Source organism: Amphiura filiformis, chromosome 17 (assembly GCF_039555335.1).
Source record: "Amphiura filiformis chromosome 17, Afil_fr2py, whole genome shotgun sequence".
NCBI lineage: Eukaryota > Metazoa > Echinodermata > Ophiuroidea > Amphilepidida > Amphiuridae > Amphiura > Amphiura filiformis.
In genome coordinates this window covers 1288259-1309761 of record NC_092644.1, presented here as the reverse complement: position 1 = coordinate 1309761, position 21503 = coordinate 1288259, and the positions used below count along the sequence as shown (strand labels likewise).

At 36.1% G+C, this 21503-nt stretch overlaps 1 protein-coding gene across 1 annotated transcript in view; it reads left to right on the top strand.

Annotated features, from left to right (window-relative positions):
• Positions 1–2866: 2866 nt before the first annotated feature.
• Positions 2867–21503, top strand: part of LOC140136782 (breast cancer anti-estrogen resistance protein 3 homolog) — a 97559-nt gene continuing 78922 nt past the window's right edge. The window contains exon 1 of the mRNA XM_072158372.1: positions 2867–2956. Within this exon, the coding sequence (XP_072014473.1) occupies positions 2902–2956 (55 nt within the window). The 5' untranslated portion in view covers positions 2867–2901. The remainder of the gene's footprint in view (positions 2957–21503) is intronic.

The following is a 21503-nucleotide window of genomic DNA, read 5'->3' as shown; positions in this document are numbered from 1 at the left end:
TCATCTGAAAACACCCCTTATTTCGCGAAATTTTCGACGAGCATGAATACCCGCGGATACACGGAGTGCGGGGAACGGGGATGCTTACAATCTATGGCATGGAAATTTCTACATTTCGGTCACTTTTTCTTTGAAAAAAGAAGGGTGAGTTTCAAGGGGGGCATTTTATAATAAAGTAATACGGTAAGTGGATATGTGGTGTGGTTACCCCGGTATCTTCTGAAGATGTTTTGCTTCATATCATTGCATTGCAACCACCATATTGAAAATATGTTTTTACCCCAAATATAATTGGTCTACATATTTGGTAATAATATGTTGAAAAGAATATCTTGAAATATTTTTGTCCAAATTATCAGTCCCAATATCTACAATGAGTAGCAGGTGAGAACATTCAACACTCCTAGCATAATGCTGTCCCATTTGTAACACAACATCACATACTTTAATCCCTCAGTGTATTTTGTTATGAAGCATGAAAATTAAAGAAGGGCAAACAATGGCGCAGCTCAAAGCCGCTTTACCAGAGAAGATACCTTGCCCTTCCCAGAACCCTTTGCAACATGATGCATCACCTAGTCCTAACATCAAATGACACACTTTGTGCCACGGTTCTGGGGACCTTTTCAGTGATTTTGGTATATTGATGGGTGGGTTTTCAGTGGAGACCAATCATTTTGGCAAAAGTGCCCTTAAAAGTGCCCAATTAGGGCAAATTTGGGTGATTTTTGGGTGCTTTTTGTTAAAAATTGGTATATTGATGGGTAGCAAAAACAGCAAGAAGTAGGTATAGAGAAAGTCAGCATCAGAAAGTCTGTGTGGCACATCCCCGTAAATTGTTTTTTGAAGACCCACCACCGGGTCCAAGTAGCCTACATTCCCTTTGTTTTCATGTTAGATTACACTGGCTAAACATAGGTTGATATTCAAGAAATAAACATATTTTGCAAAAGTCAGCACTCAGGTCACCCGTAGCTGGCTTAGTTTGTTGTACACAGAGTTACGCGCTCCCACTCAGTGACCTCCATGTAGTGCAAAACACGGACCGAAAGTCATGCAAAATTTTCGTATTTCATTAATTCTTTTTTAGTTTTAAATGTCAGATTACAGTTAAAAACAGTCAATTTAACCATATTATGAACATGATTCTGAAGAAAAATTATATTTTCAATGATCTGGATATACTCTGTTCATTACACATGTATATACTTTTTGCCACTGTTGACCAATGTTACACAAGATAACAAATCAGTACAGAAAATTGAAATTGAAGAAATGCATTGTGGGAAGTGTAGGATATCTCCTCTGCGGCTTTACATTGGTTGGCTGGAGCATTGTGAGTGACTTGTAATGCTCAGTGAGTTGTGATGTGATTTGTGCATGCTCAAATACGCACAAAGATACTGTGTGTGTGTGGTGATGGTAGAGAATTGGGAACACACTACACTGATGGAGTGAGTATGGGCATGTGAGGATCTCTATGTGGGAATGCGAGGTCTCTATAGGTACAAATGGAATAATGATATTAGGATGTTGTGGAATTTATATCCGAATGGGAATATGCTTGCTTGGATTATAATTTTGCAGTCACATATGTAAGTATCTTAATTGGTGAAGTGATGGTAATTCAAATAAGCCTGTCTGATATATTACAGTTATATATATATACCCTAATGTTTATACTTTAAGTATTTGTTTTGCACTCCTGTTTTGATAGTGGTAATGTTTATAAAATTGATTTCTTCAGAAAATTGAATTATTATTGTAATCTAATCATACAGGAAAGATGGGTGAACACTTTGAATTATTGTTTTTATGTAGCATATCATAAAAACTTAGAGCAACCACCTTCATAATACAGTCAGATAAATTTCATAGCCATCTCAATTGTTGGAAAACTTTTCAAAATATAAATCAAACTTGACCATCAAGTTCATCTTTGGTAAGAGCTGTGTTAAATACCCTTTTCACATTGAGTTTGACTCAATTTGTGTTCCAATATCTTACAATGATTACAATTTATCACCTTGCAGGAATGAGGGGCATCTCACCACCACATCTCACTCAGTGAATTAGGGACCATTCACAAACACTTGTTAGGGGGGCCTGATGCAAAAAAATCTCATCACGAAATGTTTTTTTGCCCCCTTTACAGACCTTTACAGATTTCAGGACCCCTTCTTTTTGACATAGGCCTAATTATGGGTCAACCCCGTAGAAAAGCATATAAACTCAATTTTCCCAGGAAAAATTTGTGGTCATTTTTTTCAGCCCCCCCCTAGGAGGGTCAAAAATTTTCAGGGCCCCCCTTTTTGCATCAGGCCCCCTAACAAGTGTTTGTGAACAGTCTCTTAAAGGAGTATTTCGTGATCCTAGCATCCTCTTTTTATGACATTTTTCAGTACATATCCACGAAAAAAGCATATTCCCAAAATTTCAGTTGATTCCGATTTTGCGTTTGCGAGTTATGATTATGTGTATTACACTGCTCCATAGACAATACGTTGTAATTTCGTTCTGGTGCAAAATTCAAATTTCGCGATATCTTTGCTAAATGAATTAATCTGCAAGAAATATTTTGTACATAAACATTATGTAGCCAGAGTATTCCAGTGATATAAAAATCTCAACTTTTTTTGAGAAAAGTGGGGGGATGAGGATGTGGATCACGAAATGCCCTTTTAATTGATCTTTTCATTTAACAATCTTGTGTTATAGCCACATCATAATATCTTGCTTTGTTACATCTTTTATCTCTGTCCACACATTCAATTTATAGAACTAACATAACAAGTCTTGATTTTCTTCCCCTTATGTCTGCAGATAATACACAAGCCTATGCAATGATGGAGCCTAATATATCCGGGCCTTATATTCCTCAACAGAGTGACAATTGTTTAAATGGTGATACAAGAACCATGCTGTAAAGGTTATATATTCAACAAGAAGATGTCAGGTAAGTTTTGAATAATATTACAGGCTTTGCAGCTGATGTAGGTTTTGTTCTTCAATCTTGACAGCAAACTGAGTAGAATTTTATACTGGAGTTGCTATGTAGCAGTATTTGTATTGAGATACAGTAGGATTGCTGAATTGCATGTATGTAGTTTTAATGGGAATATATAAAAGATACATAATACAGTGATGTATTCAGCAGCAACAACATTTTGTAATATATATTTGCAAATTATTAACAAAATACTGACATTCATCTATTCGCAATAATTCATATGTCTTATATAAGAATTATGTTCACAAAGTATGGGCTTATCCCACAAGGAAATTTTTCTTTCTTCTGAGCTTCTATTCCCGGGCTGTCAATTCCTGTCTGTATTTAATAAAGACCTTGGAATATATAGTGGAAAAGGAAAAAAATACTCACATTAGAGTAGGAAAAAGTAAGCTATTTCAGAATAGACGGTAAAATGCTCCTTTTTTGCCCAAAACAGTCAATATTGTGTTGGAATGCTTGTCATTGTAATAAACAGCAGAGCTGAATTTCTAACAACTGGTGGTATACATGCAATGCTGCAGGGTATGGCAGTCTAGTGTTATGAACTTCAATACTCCAGGCTTCAACTAGCTCAAAGTACCATATAGTAAAACGCTGAAGTAATTTAACACATGGATCTATAGCTATACACGAAGCAAGCGATGAGACCGCTGGGCAAACACACAAGTTCGGTGAAGTTGTACATAGCAGCGGCATTCCATTTCAAGTTGTGTATAGTCATTCGTTTCATGTTCTTCTTGATCTCTACCATGTAATAATCAGTCTGCGTTGTTTCAGCTGCATCGTACGAACTGAGGTGATGTACGTGAACGAAATAAAGTATATTGAAATAATCAAGCTTGAAGTAGAGATGGGGTGTAAAGGTGTTTAACACCGGTTTAAGGCATGATATGAAATAGAAAAGGACTACTGAATGTGATGAAAGTACAGTGCTCAACCTTAGCTGGCCTTGTAGTAAGCTGATCAGCTCAAATTTAGTCGGCTTTGGAATTATTTTCATGAGGCCATGATGCTCTCATGTAAATGCTTTATATATTGCTTCTAGCAGCTTATTAGTAATTATTATTCAGCATGTTTTGATCCTTGGCCCGATACATTTGTAACTTCCTTGCTTTAAGGTGCAAAGTTGGCTTTTGGCTTCGTTTTTAGGCTACATTTTCATGCAAAATATTGATCTTTATTGTGCTTCATTGTGACACATGTAGCATGTAGTTGCGGTTGAGTTTTTCAAGCGCTGAAAATAATTAGTACAAATTTGTTAGAATTCACACAGACACAATGCTTAATTCTTAGATAAAATCAGTTATTGGTGTTGAGGCATTTCATGCATAAGGGTACTTCAACATATTGTGCTGGTCTGATCTACAGAGTCTGTAAACACTTCAAAAGAACCATGAAAAGTTGCATTTCCCCAACAAATCAGGTAGAAATGGCCTCAAGGCTACCATCGATTTGTAGAAAAGATTGTGTTCTTTTCATAGAGACCTGAATACACACCCACTTGACCATGTTGACAGCTGTTAATGTTGTATGGAAGCAACGTTTATGTGGAACACATACTGGAGTAGACATTCGGAGGAAACACTAGAGGGTTAGAACCTGTGAAGGTTCAGTCCTGGGGGGTTCAGTAAGGGGTGTCGCTCTTGGTTTCACCTGTGACTATGTGGATGTACTGAGAGATTTGACTTTCCAAGGGAAACTTACAAGGTTGACCCACCTCAAACCTCTAACTTATTTAGTGGGTTTTGTTGAAGTCCGTGCACACTTAAACTTGGAGGAAATTGGAGGTTTGTGCCATATGTGGACATGCATGTTTGGGCAGTTGCATTCAGAGATTCACCATTTGATAGTTCAAAGTGATTGGTCAAATCCTATTTCTACACCCGGTGAATGCGACTCACTCCAATCCTAAAAATGTCCACTTCTGAAAAACACTGTAAAAAAGTGAGTGATGAATTCAGTTTTTACATTACATGTAGGTTCAAACCCTTTAGTGGATTGCTACGTCTGAACATGACATATTACATTTTGAGAGAGATCCTGTACAAATGTTGTCCCTGTGTATTGACAGTGAAATGTCTACCTTTCTTCACACCTTTTATGAAAAGCTTTATATACACTCATTGTACCTGGATATGTATGGGAAACTTAAATAGCAAACAAACTTGAAGACAAACAAACTTGGAGTGGCTATGAATAACACAGTACTCACCATTTTCAAACTTAGTTCTAGCTCTTGATTGCTGTGCATATGTGATTTACTTTGAGGTTCAAAAATAAGAGTAGATTATTATTAAAGCCCTATTATAACATTTGCTGAGGAGAACGCCCACAAAAAAATTTTACACAATTGTAATGTACTTTAGTAAACAAAGATGCTCTGCAAAAATCAAGACTTTAGGTGCTGTAGTTTTGTCAAAATCTGACAAATTCTTACCGTACTACAACTGCTGGAGTAACATGCCTTGGCGCTAGTAGTAAATTCCAATTTTCTTTGCTTAAAAGGGGACATATCTGACAGTAAAAGCTAACATTTTATTGAAAATAAATACTAATCTATTTTTACGGAAATGTTATAAATAGGATCATTGAAATAAAAATTCCTTTAAAAAAGGAATGTGGTGCCATGTTACCAGTCAGTTCAGTTCAAGTTTATTTGTTTTCATCTCAATTCACAATAAAATTATACAAATGGAAATTAAAGGAAAACATAATGAGATAACTTATAGACAATAAGAACATGAAAAGTGAAGAGATGTGGATGCCGCAAAAACGCAGAGCGTGAAACTTGTGGCACCCAATCTGAGCAAGATGGAAATTTAACTTACGCTACAACATTAATATGTACGTACAATGAATGTATCATGTGGCCGAAATAAGAATAAATGAAAATTAATTGAACGGAATCAATAAATCAGATAATAATACTTGAAAGTACAACAATAAAAAAAATATAATTACCGTTTGGATAACATTGAAAAAGTATGAGCACATTATTACATGTACGAGGGGGTATCCAAAAGTTTTTGACATCACACAGAAGTGAAAGTGCTATACCGATGAAATTTTGTCAGTGTAATCACTGGTCCTTATGTACATTATGGTCCAAAAATGGTCTCATAAGTATGTTTACTTTCTTCACAGGTGGCGCTAGATGGGAAGTAGGCGATAATCTTTTCGTGATAAGATCCTCCACTTTCTTGAGTTTTTTCACTGTGGCCGCATCATCCGTAAGTGATGGACGCCCACTTCTTGGCTCATCTGTGAGGGACATGTGGCCAGTTTGGAAATTCCTTTTTCAAAAAGCAATAGTGCCATATGATGGGCAATCATCACCGTAGATTGCTTTAATTTCATCATAGATTTTCTGAGCATTGTAGGCCTAACCCTTCAAATGCAGGAACTTAATCATGATGTGTGCCTCAATTTTCACCATATTGCAGGTTATGCGCCTACTGCCCATCTAGTGCCCCATGTAAAGAAAGTAAACATACTTATGAGACCATTTTTGGACCATAATGTACATAAGGACCAGTGATTACACTGACAAAATTTCATCAATATAGCTCTTTTCCTTCTGGGTGATGTCAAAAACTTTTGGATACCCCCTCGTATATTTTCATATTCATATTATTGTCCTTGATATAGATAGATGGATTCCTGTATACAAAAGTGTAGTTCAAGTTCATTTAACTTGATATTTGTATTTTGCGCTGCAAATAATTGAAATGAAAACAGACTTGGCATAGAGATGTTATAAGCAATTTCAGATGGTAATGATTGAAATGTAAACAAAATGATAGTGAGAGTTTCATCAATTGTTATTAGCATGTTATAGATTTTGCTAGTAATAAGTATGTATAATATAAAGCCTTATTTATTGCAGTACAATCTGCGCTGCGTACACACATTCACAAAGCAATCACACTAATGACATTTGTGGAGAAATCTGTGTGATGCAAAATTGTATAACTGTAACGATGTGTGATGCCAGACCTACCAAAGGGGAGGGCCCAAAGGGGTAAATGGTGGGGGACTTCTCACAGGAGTCCAGACCAATCTAAGGGACCCGAAACCTCACATAGGACCCAGAGTTGACCAATTGCAAACAGATTGCCCTTTGAAAGACTATGTTACTGAAGAAGATAGCACTCAGTGGATAATATTTTCTGTGGAAACTGGCAGGTTAACAACTTTCTGTGTACCGACCGCCAGGCCCGTATGCAGGGGGGGTGCGGGGGGTGCGACGCACCCCCCAAATTTGGAAAAGTACATACAAAAAGTCCAAAAATTTCAGAATTTGCGAGTGTAGCGAGCCAAAAAATGAGGGTTTTTACGCTTTTTTGGACAAAAAAGGTCACAATTTTAGGAAGAAAGTCCACTTTTCACAAAATTTGGAAAAAAAGGTCCACTTTTTCAAAATCAGCACCCCCCAAATGAAATTCTGCGTACGGGCCTGCCGACCGCTAGGCTTTGCGCATCACAGGAATTGCTTTCCAGACTTTTTCCTCTCAGTGGAAATGTGTTGGATAAAGTTTTTGGGTGGTATTTCTGTACAAAAAACAGATAAGCGTGTAATGGCATGTTGGCTATGGAAACACGCTGAATGTCCAAGACTACATGTAAGGAAAATATTCTTCATAAATAAAAGAAGTACATGTAGACATGGTAGAGGACAGAAGAATTGCCACCATTGGTTCTAGCCTGATTTTTGTTTTTCAGGTGTTTTTTAACAACAAAAATACTTGAGAAATTCCAGTCTATATTTACTCAGGAACTAAGCAACTTTATACAGCCTTGTCCTTTGATTGTAAAGCCAAGGGGAAATTGACAACCTGAGGCAATGGAGGGAAAACCCAAATGCCATTGTTGATTTCATGCAAAGCTAACAGATTTGGGCAGAAAGAACACTAGCTTTGCTGTTGACCTATTGAGGTCTGTGTGTCTGTGCAGAAGGCAAAGTTAAGCTTAGGATTTTAAACCCAGTCAGCAAATAAAACCACTTTGCTCAATGGAGAAGAATCTCTTGTGGACTTGAGAAGGAATGCAATTTTTATTATGCCTATCAAAATTTAATTTTGTTGAGCAAATTTGTGTTGAAAAACAAGTAGCTTTAAAGTAGCAAACAACATGATGATAAGATTGGGGGATCCAAAACTTGTTGGTGCATGTTGACCACCCAATGAAATTATTTGCACAAAAGTAAATCAATAGGGTATAAAACAAGTTAAATATAACATCTTATTTTGTTTCTTTCCCTAGTTTATATCCTGAAGATTTGATGTAGTAATACTAGTTATGATACCGTAAAATGGGGTAACTTTGGGCACTTTTCAGAGTTTTTAAACCACTGGTTCCAAACAAAACCAGTTCTATTTCTAATTATATCTTTTTTATGACATTAGGGTTCCCTTCTACACCTTGAAGTTGAAAAAGATTTTAAAATAATTTTGTAAGGGTGCCCTAGGGGTTAAAAATAACCTGACCAAAGTACCCCGCATTTGGGGCAACTTTGGTCAGAGTATTACATCCCATGAAGAAAAAAAAATCAAAGAAATTGATCTTCGCTGTAGGCCTATATGGGCAAGTTGTTATTTTTTGTGACATTAAAAAAAAAAAAAAATTAATCAAGTACACATCCATGCTCATAAATATCGATTTTATTTTTTCTGAAAAAATGTAAAAAATGCTCATTTTGGTCAAAAATCCTGATTTTTTCGTAAATTTCAAGGAAATTGGACATGAGCGACTATTATTTCTTCCAAATATATTTCTTAACAAATTGGCACCAAATATGACTAAAAACAATATTGCTGTATGAAGATATGACCATTTAAAAATATATATTTGACCGACCAAAGTTACCCCGCTGACCGAAGTTACCTTACGGTAGTTGATGTACTGGTTGTACATACATAACAGGTGCACAAATATCAATGTGTGAGGAACTGACATACATTTCATCAGTTCTGATAAATGCTGCCGACGCCGATGTTCCCTCCTTAAAAACTTTTTGACCATGCATTAGTACATTTTGCAATTTTCAGTACCGTACCTTGGTGTTGGGTCATTACCACTACTAGCCTGATTAGAACATCCCAAGGAGGAATATTATTTGCTTAGGCTATTTTTCACCATCACCCCCCCCCCCCACATGCACCCACCCACCCACCACTCACCCCACCCCCACAGAACACCCCTCCCACTTGTGTATACACACTACCTGTTATTCAATGGCACATTTTCCATGTACTTATAACTATATAATACAGATCCTGGTGTGCTGACAACTGAAATGAAACTTGTAATACAAGTGGCCCTTCTGATTTAATAGCATTTCAAATCCCAAAATTGATATCCTAACAGCTCTCATTATAATCTTATCTCTTTCTTCAAGTTACTATAAAATCTCAAAATTGATATCTTAAGAACTTTTTCCTATAGAGCAGGAATTAAGCATCAGATCAAGTGAAATGATGCATGCTCTCCACCTGTCTTCAGTAGATAGCTCCAATCTACTTTTAGATTGGCTAAAACCTCTTAGGGGATCTATCATGTTTATTTTAGAGATCATGTGATTATTGCTGGTCTCATCCATAGGAGATCTATTATAATAATAGTAATTACTTGTTCTTATTTCAGGAAAAAAGTTCATTTCTTTTGAATGTACTCAATTTAGTGCATTTAGTGCATCTCAAAATAGAGCAGGAATAATTAAGTATCAGATCAAGTGAAATGATGCATAATAAAAGTACATAATAAAGAAGTTTTTGTATGTTGAGGGAACTTTTTCTCAGGCCCAGAGAGAATGTGCCGCTTCTCTGCTTTTTCATTTTAAGGTAAGTACTTTCAACCACCCTACATTAATTCTCTGCATGCCGCTGTCGACTGCACAAGTTGCAAATTATCTTTAAAATAAATCGTTCAGAAGTCTACATTTTCGATTTCATACCATATTTGGAATCAGCATATGAAAAATGCATTTAAATGAGTACAAACAAGCCTAGTATTGGTTCAGTGGTTCTTGAGAGAGCTCTTGATATTTTGAGAAAATTATCTCAAAACTTCTAATTTTTATATTAAACCCTAGATGGCTAGCATGCAGAGCATTTAAGGACTATTTTAATTTTTCCTTTCTTCATAATTATTTAGGCTATACATGATGCATAGCTACATTTGTAATTGATGGCCCCACAGATGACAATTCCAACCAAACAAATGTTACTCTATTTTGTGAATAAATCATAAATCTCTTTAGCTATATAAGATTTGTATTATTTATGTGATACATTAAACGGAATCCAAATTTCATAAATTGGCTTACGGAATGAAACACTGTTAGTTCCTCAGTATGCTGCAATGATTCATGTGCATAGCTACATGGTAAGTAATAATGTGTATACTGTTTCTATATAATACAACATATGCAATGACAGGCAAGCTTCTTCACCAGCGTAATCATAGCTGACACATGACGCCTTTTCATCAGCTTGTCAAATACTACAAATCATCTATAGTTTGTCCCAATAAAAGAGATTTTCAGTTATCTTATAAGAGATGAGTATAAAGAGCACCATGGGAGAGCACCTTGGAAATACTAATAAAGTTTTTTAAAACAATGTTGCTGCTGTAATTTATATATTATAGACCAAAAAAGGAGAATTTTTGTCATTATCATCATATGTGATGCGATCAAGCAAAATCAGTCGGAACTCAAAAATATTGATTTCGAGATATAGCAAAAGAAAGGAAATATTTCCCTTTGTTTCCTTTTGTTTTGGAATCTCTTTACTTGCTCATATCTTTGGAACTGGTTGATCAATTTCATTGGGGTTTGTTGCAAAATGCAGCTTTATAAATTCTTCTTACTATCCCTTAAGAAACTGAAAATTTAATATTTCTGCGTTCCGACTGATTTTGCTCGATCGCATCACATATATGAATGTTCATATTTTTTTGTATAAAATTCTTTAAATATTTTTGCTGTTCGTATTTTGTACCGCACTACACTTAGTCTGATATGTTCCAATAACAAACCTGACAAAATGTATAAATCATCATCTTGCATCATAGTTTGCTGGGAATTATGTTTGTGGCAAAATATATATTGATTGTCAACCGACTGACCCTGATTTTGGAACATGTAAGGGCAATACAACTTTTTTCCTAAAAAGGGGAGTAAATATATCATCATGTCATCAAATTTGATTTTTAGGGAGTCATTTTTTTGAGACACTTTGTAAAAATGAAATTGATGTAAGGCCTATAATATTTCTGCCATGGGTGTCTGTCATGGTCTTGTAATAAACTCACACTTTATGATCCGGAATAATGGATGAGCTTACAATAAATGACAATCTTGTTTACAAGAGGAAAATTGTATTTGGCCATTTATGGTTAAAGGGGCATTTTGTGATCCACAGCCTCATCCTTCCACATTTCACCCGGGGTACTAAGTACAAATGACCATACAGGGACGTGCATAAATACGGGTAGCATTTTCGACCTTTTGGTATATCAATGACCCCTTTTTCAAAGCCTATTTTGGTACATGTATATGAATGGGTCCTTTTTTTAAAATTTTCTCTATTTTTTCGGAAAATAGCCCATTTTTCCCTTAATCTAGCCAAAATGTTCAAAATTTTCCCAAAATTTTGGGAAAATTTGTAAAAACTAAGACAATTTGGGTTAAATTCGGCCGAAAGTTTTGACTTTTGGTATATCAATGGGTCCAAATTTCTTTGAAAATTGGTATATTTATGGGTCCACTTTCAAATTCTCAGTGGCACGTCCCTACCAAAATCAAATTTGACCCCCCCCCTTGGCTTTTCACAAAAAAGTTTTTATACCACTGTGGAAACCTTTTGCAGATTAATTCGTTTAGCAAAAATGCCTCAACAGGCATGTCTAAAGTCTCTTTTTCTTGTTTATATCAGATTTTCATACTTGTAAGATGCTAATGCAGCTGTTTGTATCACAGTGGTGCTCTATTTTCACTTTTCAGTCACAGTATTTTTATGAGGCCAGGCTACACCCCTCTATTTCCAAATATGGAAACAAGCAAAAAGTTCAATCTTATCAATATAGGTCTTCACTACATTATCCTATGGAGCTATGATACATGCAGGAATGTTACAGTACAGGTTTGTTTTTGTCTTTTGAATTATTTTCTATACTACCGTACTGACGCGAGTATAGTCCCACCTTCGAGTAAAGTCCCATCCCCAAATTTTTAATTTGTATGCATTTTGAAATCATTAATAGAGTATGACATGAGTACAAATTTATTCAAAACACATAGGCCTACAATATATTTTTGTTTTAATCAACCATGAATGATCCTAGCATTTAGGTCTAGGTCCATGTACACTCCAAATCCGAAAAAAAAAATAACTTAAAAAAAAAAAAAAAAATTGAGTATAGTCCCACCCCTAATTTTGAAAAATGTTCACCCAAAAGCGGGGTGGGACTATACTCAACAGATCATCTGGTAGTATTTGCAGTGACATTTACACCCCCTAGAACACTGATAGAAAAGAAAATTCCAAAAGGAATATTTTTGTCCTCTCAGCTCAGGTGAACCCTTGCCCGGGGGGAGGGGCACTCAACTAAAATTTTGGTAGGGGTGTGCGGCGCGGAGCGCCTAACTTGGGGAACTAAGAACTAATTTTGGGTCAAAACAGGGGCTTGATGAACTGAAATTTGTGGGGCTCTGTGAACTAAAATTTGCCAAATTATAGGCTTTGGAGCTAACATTTTCCAAATTTTTCCAAATTTTAGCTAAAGAGCTACAATTGTCAGAGTTTGAGGCTCAATGAACTGGAGCATGTAGCAAATGTGGGGCTTAAGGAACTGAAAAAAAGGGACCCTTGACCGCCGCACATACCCGTACCACCTTTACATGTGAGTGCCCCCGGAACCCTTGAAGGTTCATAGGCTGTAATGATAATGTGGAAAATTTATTATTACAATTAAACAGGTTAACCAAAAGAAGCTGGACAAGACTTCTCATCTCGGGCGAGGGGGGGGGGGGCTTCCGCTTTGCCCCTCCCCATCAGCTATGCCACTTGTCTGTTCTTCTGTCTCATTGGACTATTTCAAACTGAAAATTCACAACCCATCCATCTGTTCTGAGATACAAGATAGCTTTTGCTGCTGAATATTGGTGTGATTGGAAAGTGTGAAAGGGATACAAAATGAAAGTGTGCCCTCTAGAGTCAGTTACAGTGCCTTTACCTATTTTGAAATGCATGGTAGAGGACAGGCCTTGAAATAAACCTGGATATAGAATATATAAGCCATTTTGCAGCCCCCCCCCCAATTTTTCTGCAATTGGCTAAGTTAACTGTAATTGGCATGCTGGGTGGGGCTCAAGCCCTAAAGGTTTATTTCAAGAGATTTTGGGCACATTTTAGTCATTCAGCTGGCAACTGATTGCTGTGGATAATTTAATGGCAAATAGAGTTAATGTTCTACTATACTGTATAAGCTACTGTATAGGTATGCACAATCAAAAGCTGTGTATCGGTGCGTAGCGTGGGGGCACATGCCCGTGGGCGCCGAAATGATGGTAGATAATAAATAATCAATTCAGCTCACCCCTATAAGCGGTGAAAGTGCTGTGCGCAATTGTTTTGGGGCATTATGCATCCTTGCCCCGGACGCCACAACCCCTACGTATGCCACTGCTGTGTTTGTTGTTGGGAGTAACGGTAGGTACTACCAGGAGTAGTGGTATACTAAAATGCAGCAAACCTTTGACGAGCGCGACTACCGTGATGTTGCAAATTCGGCGCTAACAACGCGTCCGGCGCCCGGGTCCGGCGCACAGTTCATTCATAAATTTCCACTCGGCAACAACAGATCGCCTCAGCAGCCAATCAGAGACAAGTGCGTGCAACACAGTAAATACGCGATTTATCCTTACAATACGCGCTCGTCAAAGGTTTACTGCATTTTAGTATAGTGTGAACGATTGTCAGCGTAAGTTCCGCCAGGCGTACATCAACGATTTACTCCTGACAAAAGTCAGGAGTAGCGAGTTAGGTAAAATCTCTGTCAGGCATCATGCAGTAGGAATAGGGGAAATATTTGTGGAATTTTTATCAATGTTAGCATAAGTTTATGCCGTGTGTAACTCAAAATGTGAACATGGCTAAAGTGCATTATGCAGACTTTTCCATTGGGGAAATTAAACTTGAGAGGGAAAATTACAAGAAAATTGGACAACTACAGTCTACAATGTAGCCACACAAAAGACCTGTTATCACATGCCCTACCCAATCCAGGCTTTATATATTTGGCACAAATACCAACATATAGAATTGCTAATTCAATTCTATTCTGGTGATCTTGATGAAGGCTTTTTAAACTAATTGTAACCCTAAACTTATTGCTCGAATTAATCATTGCCGCACAATTTCTTGAAGCAAACAATTGCACTTACCATTAAACTGTAATTTTGGGTTCACAATTTAGAGCTAGTTCTCCCCAAAATGCAATTGAAAAGCTAATGAAATTGGTTTCAATGTGACAGGAGCCAGCACTTTGAGGAGTCAAGTAATTGGATGAATTTGTCCATTCACAGGTATCCATTTTCAACATCAAAGTACTGACTTATGGGGTGATAAATGGTAAGGCTTGAAATGACTGAAGCAGAGCAATTTAAAGGCACTAATCTTAAACCAAGATTTTTGTATTTTTGTAAGGTGTGGTCCGGGGTGTGGTAAGACCAAAAGTAACCCAATAATGGCTAATTGTCACAATGTAGTTATTAGGGGAGTCTGTTAAATCGAGTCTCATATTTATCAACACTCGATTTTTTCTTCCTTTTTGCCATATATTTCATATGAAAAAAAACCCACCCTAAGGCGACGAAAAAAGAAAACCCTGTTCTACGGGCCCGACCGACCCAGATTTTGAACAAATTGGGAAAAAGAAATTTCTGTACAAATGAATGCCGACCCAAATTTTGGAAATTTCAGGAACATTTTTTTTTTTGTATTTTCTCAAATTGCAAATTGTTTACAGATTTTGGTGATTTTTGGGTCATTTAAAAAAAAAAAAAAAAAGATGACCGACCGACCCTACTTGAAAGGTCGGTCCGGACGTAGAACAGGATTTCTTTTTTTCGTCGCCTAATGGCAATTTTATTGATATATTCTAAAGATATTCACAGGGATGACTGATAATTTTATGACTTCAACCCGCAATCATTTTGGAATTTGTTGTGGTTGATGGGCAACAATATTGTATTCTGATCAAACATTTAGCACGTTCTGTCTGGGTTTCACCCAAAAATATTTGCTTCTGGTTACTCCCCTGACAAGTTTTTGTGTGATTTTTTTCTAGATCCAGAAAATATAAATTTTTGGAACTTTGGTGCAAAAGTGCTATATAAGCATTACCCCAAGACAGAGAATATCCAAACTTGGACTAAAATGTGCGATATTTGTCTGTCCTCAGAGAGGATCATTTATTCAATACACATATACCAATATTTCTACATAAAGCAATAGTTTGAAGTACTGATCATTTACATCACATAATTGGATAAATATCTTTAGACCTGAGAAAACTCTATATAATATTAACAGTACCCTTACCAAACATGAATGCCTATTTGGCATTCTGTAGCTATTCGCCAAGCCCTCGAGTGCTAAGGATAGAGGTACTAGGTGGTCACTAGCACTCAGTAGCTAATGAATGCCTATAGAGCTGGTTCACAGGCATTCCGAATGCCTTACAAGAATGCTACCGAATGCCTATTTACTCATTAAGCCCTCAATAAAGCTCAATACTATTAACTTAGGCATTCCTAAGCATTCATAACTTAGGCATTCCAAGTGGTTCTAGGAATAGGCGGTTTGCTATAGGCACTCGGTGGCATTCGGATAAGTCATAGGCATTCCACTGAAAAAATTTCTAAGTATTAGGCATTCAGTTAAATTTTTTTAAAGTAATAGGCATTCCACTGAAAAATTTCTAAGTATTAGGCATTCGGTTTAAAAATTTCTAAGTAATAGGCATTCTGTTCAATTAGGCATTCTGCTATAGCCTTGACTAGCATTCCTTAGTGGTTGACCCAAGGGTCAAACAGGTGCATGATGGGAATATATTTCTAACTGCCATTTTTGAACTGGTGTGAATGCAGAGATGATGGAATCTTTATCCTTTCATGTTTCCAGCTTTATTATAGACCTTATTTTTCCACTTTTTACATTTGGGATGTTACATGACAATGCATATTATGTGGACAACATCATACATGTATACATGTGATCCATGTAGTTATCTTTGTGTGCAATAATATGCCACAATATGGATGGTGTATGTATAAAAGGTAAGCTTAAATATCATAGTGACTAGATGTAATAGGCAGTTTCTTGAAATATGGAAGGAGAGGCTAGTTAGTATGTATATTGGGGCATTATTATTATTAATAATAATAGTGTACATTTATACCACGCACAAATATATCCACTAAAAAGCACTCATATGGTGCAAGAAGAGCTCAAGCAAAGAGCATGAAACCTCAAACAATGAAACCAAACAACAGTGACAAATTACCGGTACATCATTATGTAGCTATAATTATTTTGTGTACGTACACTGATCCCAGAAATCAGGCTGTACGTATTTGCAAATGAACTTCAACCTGATTTCAACCTCTGCATCCGGGCTCTGCATTGAATGTTGGTTGAAATCAGGTTGAAATTTCAACCTTGTATCAACGTTGAAATTTCAACATGATATCAACTAACCTTTAGGTTGAAGGGTTGAAATCAGGTTAGGTTGAAACTTGATGTTGTTTCAGTATTGATACAACGTCGAGATCCTAACCTGTGCAGACTAGGATATGTTACTCAATTTATCAGTTATGAATTTGATGCAATTTAGTGGATCTTGCTGATGCCCATGGCTCCGGGACATGGCTATATACTTGCTGATATATTCAAGTTCAATTTGTGCATATTCTTAATCCTTACTCTCATAGAATTCCTACAGCAACCCTATAAGATTCAAGTTCAAGTGCTATTTTTGTTTTTTTATTTACGGGAAATCATACGGAAAAGTATACTGTTACATCTTTGCGTTCACTCAATTGATGTGAATACTGAATTTTAAGCTGAATTTGCAATTAAAATGCCTCTGCCTCTGTCACAATGGATAAAAAATGGGAGTATATTATGGGCTTACCATTTGCGATTTTCTGCAGTGCATTCCTATTCCTCACTTTTGTAGAATTGCTATAGCTATATTATTATTTATATCGTGGTTCAAGTGCTATTATACAGGTGGTTGGAATACCTATAAGCGGTTGGAATGCATATAGGCGGTTGGAATGCCTATAGGCGGTTGGAATGCTTCCTAGGCAATTGGAAATTTCTTTGGCGGTTGGAGTGCTTCATAGGTGGTTGGAATGCCACTAAGTGGTTCGAGGGCCTAGCTCATTTACATATTTCGCCTCTGAGGAGGGCTTATGAACCGCTGACGAACCACTTATAGCGGTTGAGGGCTTAATAAGTGGTTCGAGTGCTAACCTGTAGGCGGTTGGAATGCTTCTGAAGCGGTTGGTATGCTTCCTAGCGGTTGAATGCTTCCTAGGCGGTTGGAATGCTTCCAAGCGGTTGAATGCTTCCCAAGCGGTTGAATGCTTCCCAAGCGGTTCGAATGCTTCCTAGGTGGTTTAAATGCTAGGTGGTTTGAATGCCTCCTTAGTGGTTGAATGCCTCCCTAGTGGTTCGAGTGCTTAGCTCATTTACATATTTCGCCTCTGAGGAGGGCTTATGAACCGCTTATGAACCACTATAAGCGGTTGAGGGCTTAGAAACAGGCGGTTGAGTGCTAACAACCGCCTATTAGCTCAATGTTATAGTATTGGAGGCATTCACCATTTAGGCATTCATTAGCGGTTCTTTACCATTCAATGGAATGCCTAGTGAGTGCTTAGAGAATGCTAGTTTTTTAGGTAAGGGTATATAATATAATATTAGGGCTTGAATAAATTATCCATAGCCACTACTTCCCGGTAAACATACCACTGAAAGCTAATTAACAGTATTAGGGCTTGAATAAATTATCCATAGCCACTACTTCCCGGTAAACATACCACTGAAAGCTAATTAACAGTATATAATATAATATTAGGGCTTGAATGAATCGGAGAGCAAACATTATCCATAGCCACTACTTCCGGTAAACATACCACTGAAAGCTAATTAACAGTATATAATATAATATTAGGGCTTGAATAAATCGGAGAGCAAACATTATCCATAGCCACTACTTCCCGGTAAACATACCACTGAAAGCTAATTAACTGTATATATTATGACCTGGTAAATCATACCGATAGCCACTACATCCCGGTAAAACTACCACTGAATGCTAATTTAACATAACATAATATTTATCAAGTTAACCTAATATTAATTATTAGGCCATATGATCAGAATTGGTATCATTAACATGATTAAGAAATAGTATAAAGATCAATAAACCGCCCTTAAAGAAGTACATTTTTCACATCAGGGCTGGGCGGGAGGGAACTTTCATCTCGATCCACTCTGATCAATTGCAGACAAACAAGTGACGATTCAAATGAGCTCGGCAGCCAACGTCACAGTGCACAAACAAAGAAGAGAACGCCCATTGGATGAACGGAAAAGGCCCATTAGCATTGACAACAATACCATAATCAAAGGGCTCAACCATTCTCTGCTGGGGTAAATTGGTTCTATTTAGACAAGCTAAATAAAACCGTATTACCCCAAGACAGAGAATATCCAAACTTGGACTAAAATGTGCGATATTTGTCTGTCCTCAGAGAGGATCATTTATTCAATACACATATACCAATATTTCTACATAAAGCAATAGTTTGAAGTACTGATCATTTACATCACATAATTGGATAAATATCTTTAGACCTGAGAAAACTCTATATAATATTAACAGTATATAATATAATATTAGGGCTTGAATAAATTATCCATAGCCACTACTGACCGGTAAACATACCACTGAAAGCTAATTAACAGTATTAGGGCTTGAATAAATTATCCATAGCCACTACTTCCCGGTAAACATACCACTGAAAGCTAATTAACAGTATATAATATAATATTAGGGCTTGAATGAATCGGAGAGCAAACATTATCCATAGCCACTACTTCCCGGTAAACATACCACTGAAAGCTAATTAACAGTATATAATATAATATTAGGGCTTGAATAAATCGGAGAGCAAACATTATCCATAGCCACTACTTCCCGGTAAACATACCACTGAAAGCTAATTAACTGTATATATTATGACCTGGTAAATCATACCGATAGCCACTATATACATCCCGGTAAAACTACCACTGAATGCTAATTTAACATAACATAATATTTATCAAGTTAACCTAATATTAATTATTAGGCCATATGATCAGAATTGGTATCATTAACATGATTAAGAAATAGTATAAAGATCAATAAACCGCCAAACAAGTTTCTTTGCCAAAGAAACTTGCTATTCCCCCCTCCTTTTTTTTTTTTTTTTGAGAGGCGGTTTAAAGCATATTAATTTAGGTATAAGTTTCGTCAGTTTCTGGTTTTAGTTTAATACATGTACCAGTGATCAATGATCAGCCTATTGATTTCTCCTAAATTTATTTCTAGATGGCTGTATAGCACCATTTAACTTCTAAAGATAACAAAGTTAGCTAACTAACTTCTGTAACATGTACATAGAAACATACTGTGGTTTTGATTCAGCACGATCAGATAGTTAATATCCCTGTAAATACTCGTAGGAATAACCAATAATCCTTCCTAGGCAGTCCTACACGTACATGTAGTTGTTACTAAAATTATACGAAGTACCATAATATTCATAAACCCTGGATTAATTATACACTTTACTCGTGTTGATGGTAACAGAATTTGCATCTCAACAGATGCAGTACATTTTGGTATCATTATTTAAAAGACAATCAAAGCATATTTAGAAACTAAAGAGTGTTAACAATAAAACTAGACCACATTAATTTTCGATATGCTTGTTGAAATATTCATTACATCTTCACGAATTTTTTACGTTTTTGCATCTAATAAATCGCCATATAAATTTAAGGTACCGTAAGCGATTCAGAATTGAAATCTTAACAATATTACAAATTTGGTATGCTTCATGAAATAAAGCATACTGCAAATTATTTTAAAGACTAACAAAGCATAATAATATTTAATACTGACCCAATGTTAACAATGAAGTGAATGGCCCATGATTTTTGATATGGCTGAATTTTTCATAATATATCTTCACAGAATTCTGGAAACAATTTGTTGCATCTAAGAAATAGCTATAGCATAAATATGCGCATTTAATAAATAATTAAAAGCTTATACCAATTAACTAAGTTTTTATCTTGTTGATGGTAGAATAGCGTGCATCTCAACAAGTGTATAAATTTGGTATGCTTATACTGTATTAAGCATGCTGCCACTATGTCAAAGACAATCCAAAGTTACAAACATATTTCAAGATTTGAAACTAATGCCAACCATGAAAACAATGACAAATTGGCTAACTCTCTATTTATCGCACGTAGTTCCAAAGACAAACTGTTGCCTACAACAGAAGTTGTAACCCTTGGTAACAAAATAGTAGGCTATTAGCCTATTTTGCTTGCTCAATGTATTGCACAATTTAGATATTTGAATTGTTCAGTAGATGCATCACACTTTGGTATGTCTATAGGCCTACCACAATTCACTATACTGGTATGCGTGCAATAGAGCATATTACATTTATTTTGTAAAAAGCCTGAAATTATAAAAAAGTATTTAAAACTATACAATAATGTTCACCATGAAGATCATGTCTCATTATTTTTGCTTGTTGAATTATTCACTATACTTCACGAAATTCTAAAACACAATAATATAGAGCAGCATGAATACGCAATTATAATATATCTTACCAATTAACTATATGGTAAACGAGCATGCATCTCACAAGTGCAGCGCGTTTTGGCATGCTTATACTAAATAAAGCCTGCTACCATCATTTTAAAGACAAATGAACATATTTCAAGATATAAAATCTAATGCTAACAATGGAACCAAAGACAAATTATTTTTTGTTGACCAATTGAAATCTTCTCTATTTTGCATGCAGTTCTGAAGAGGCACTTTTGTTTATAACAGAAGTTGTACATTTGGTAACATAAAAATAGGCAGTATATTTTGAACACTCAATGTATTGTTACTATTGTACAATTTTTTAATCTATACTTAAATATTTGAATTCATGAAATCTTACGATATTGGTATTTCCATTCATAAGACGCATTTACTTGAACCTTCCATGCTTAATGGTAAGTAGCAAATACCTTAATTGTTGAGTTATCACTATTTGAGGTGAATAACTGCTATTCTTGATTCGATTCAAATAGTATATTGATTTGATTCAAATAGTTTACTGTTCTCAATGTAA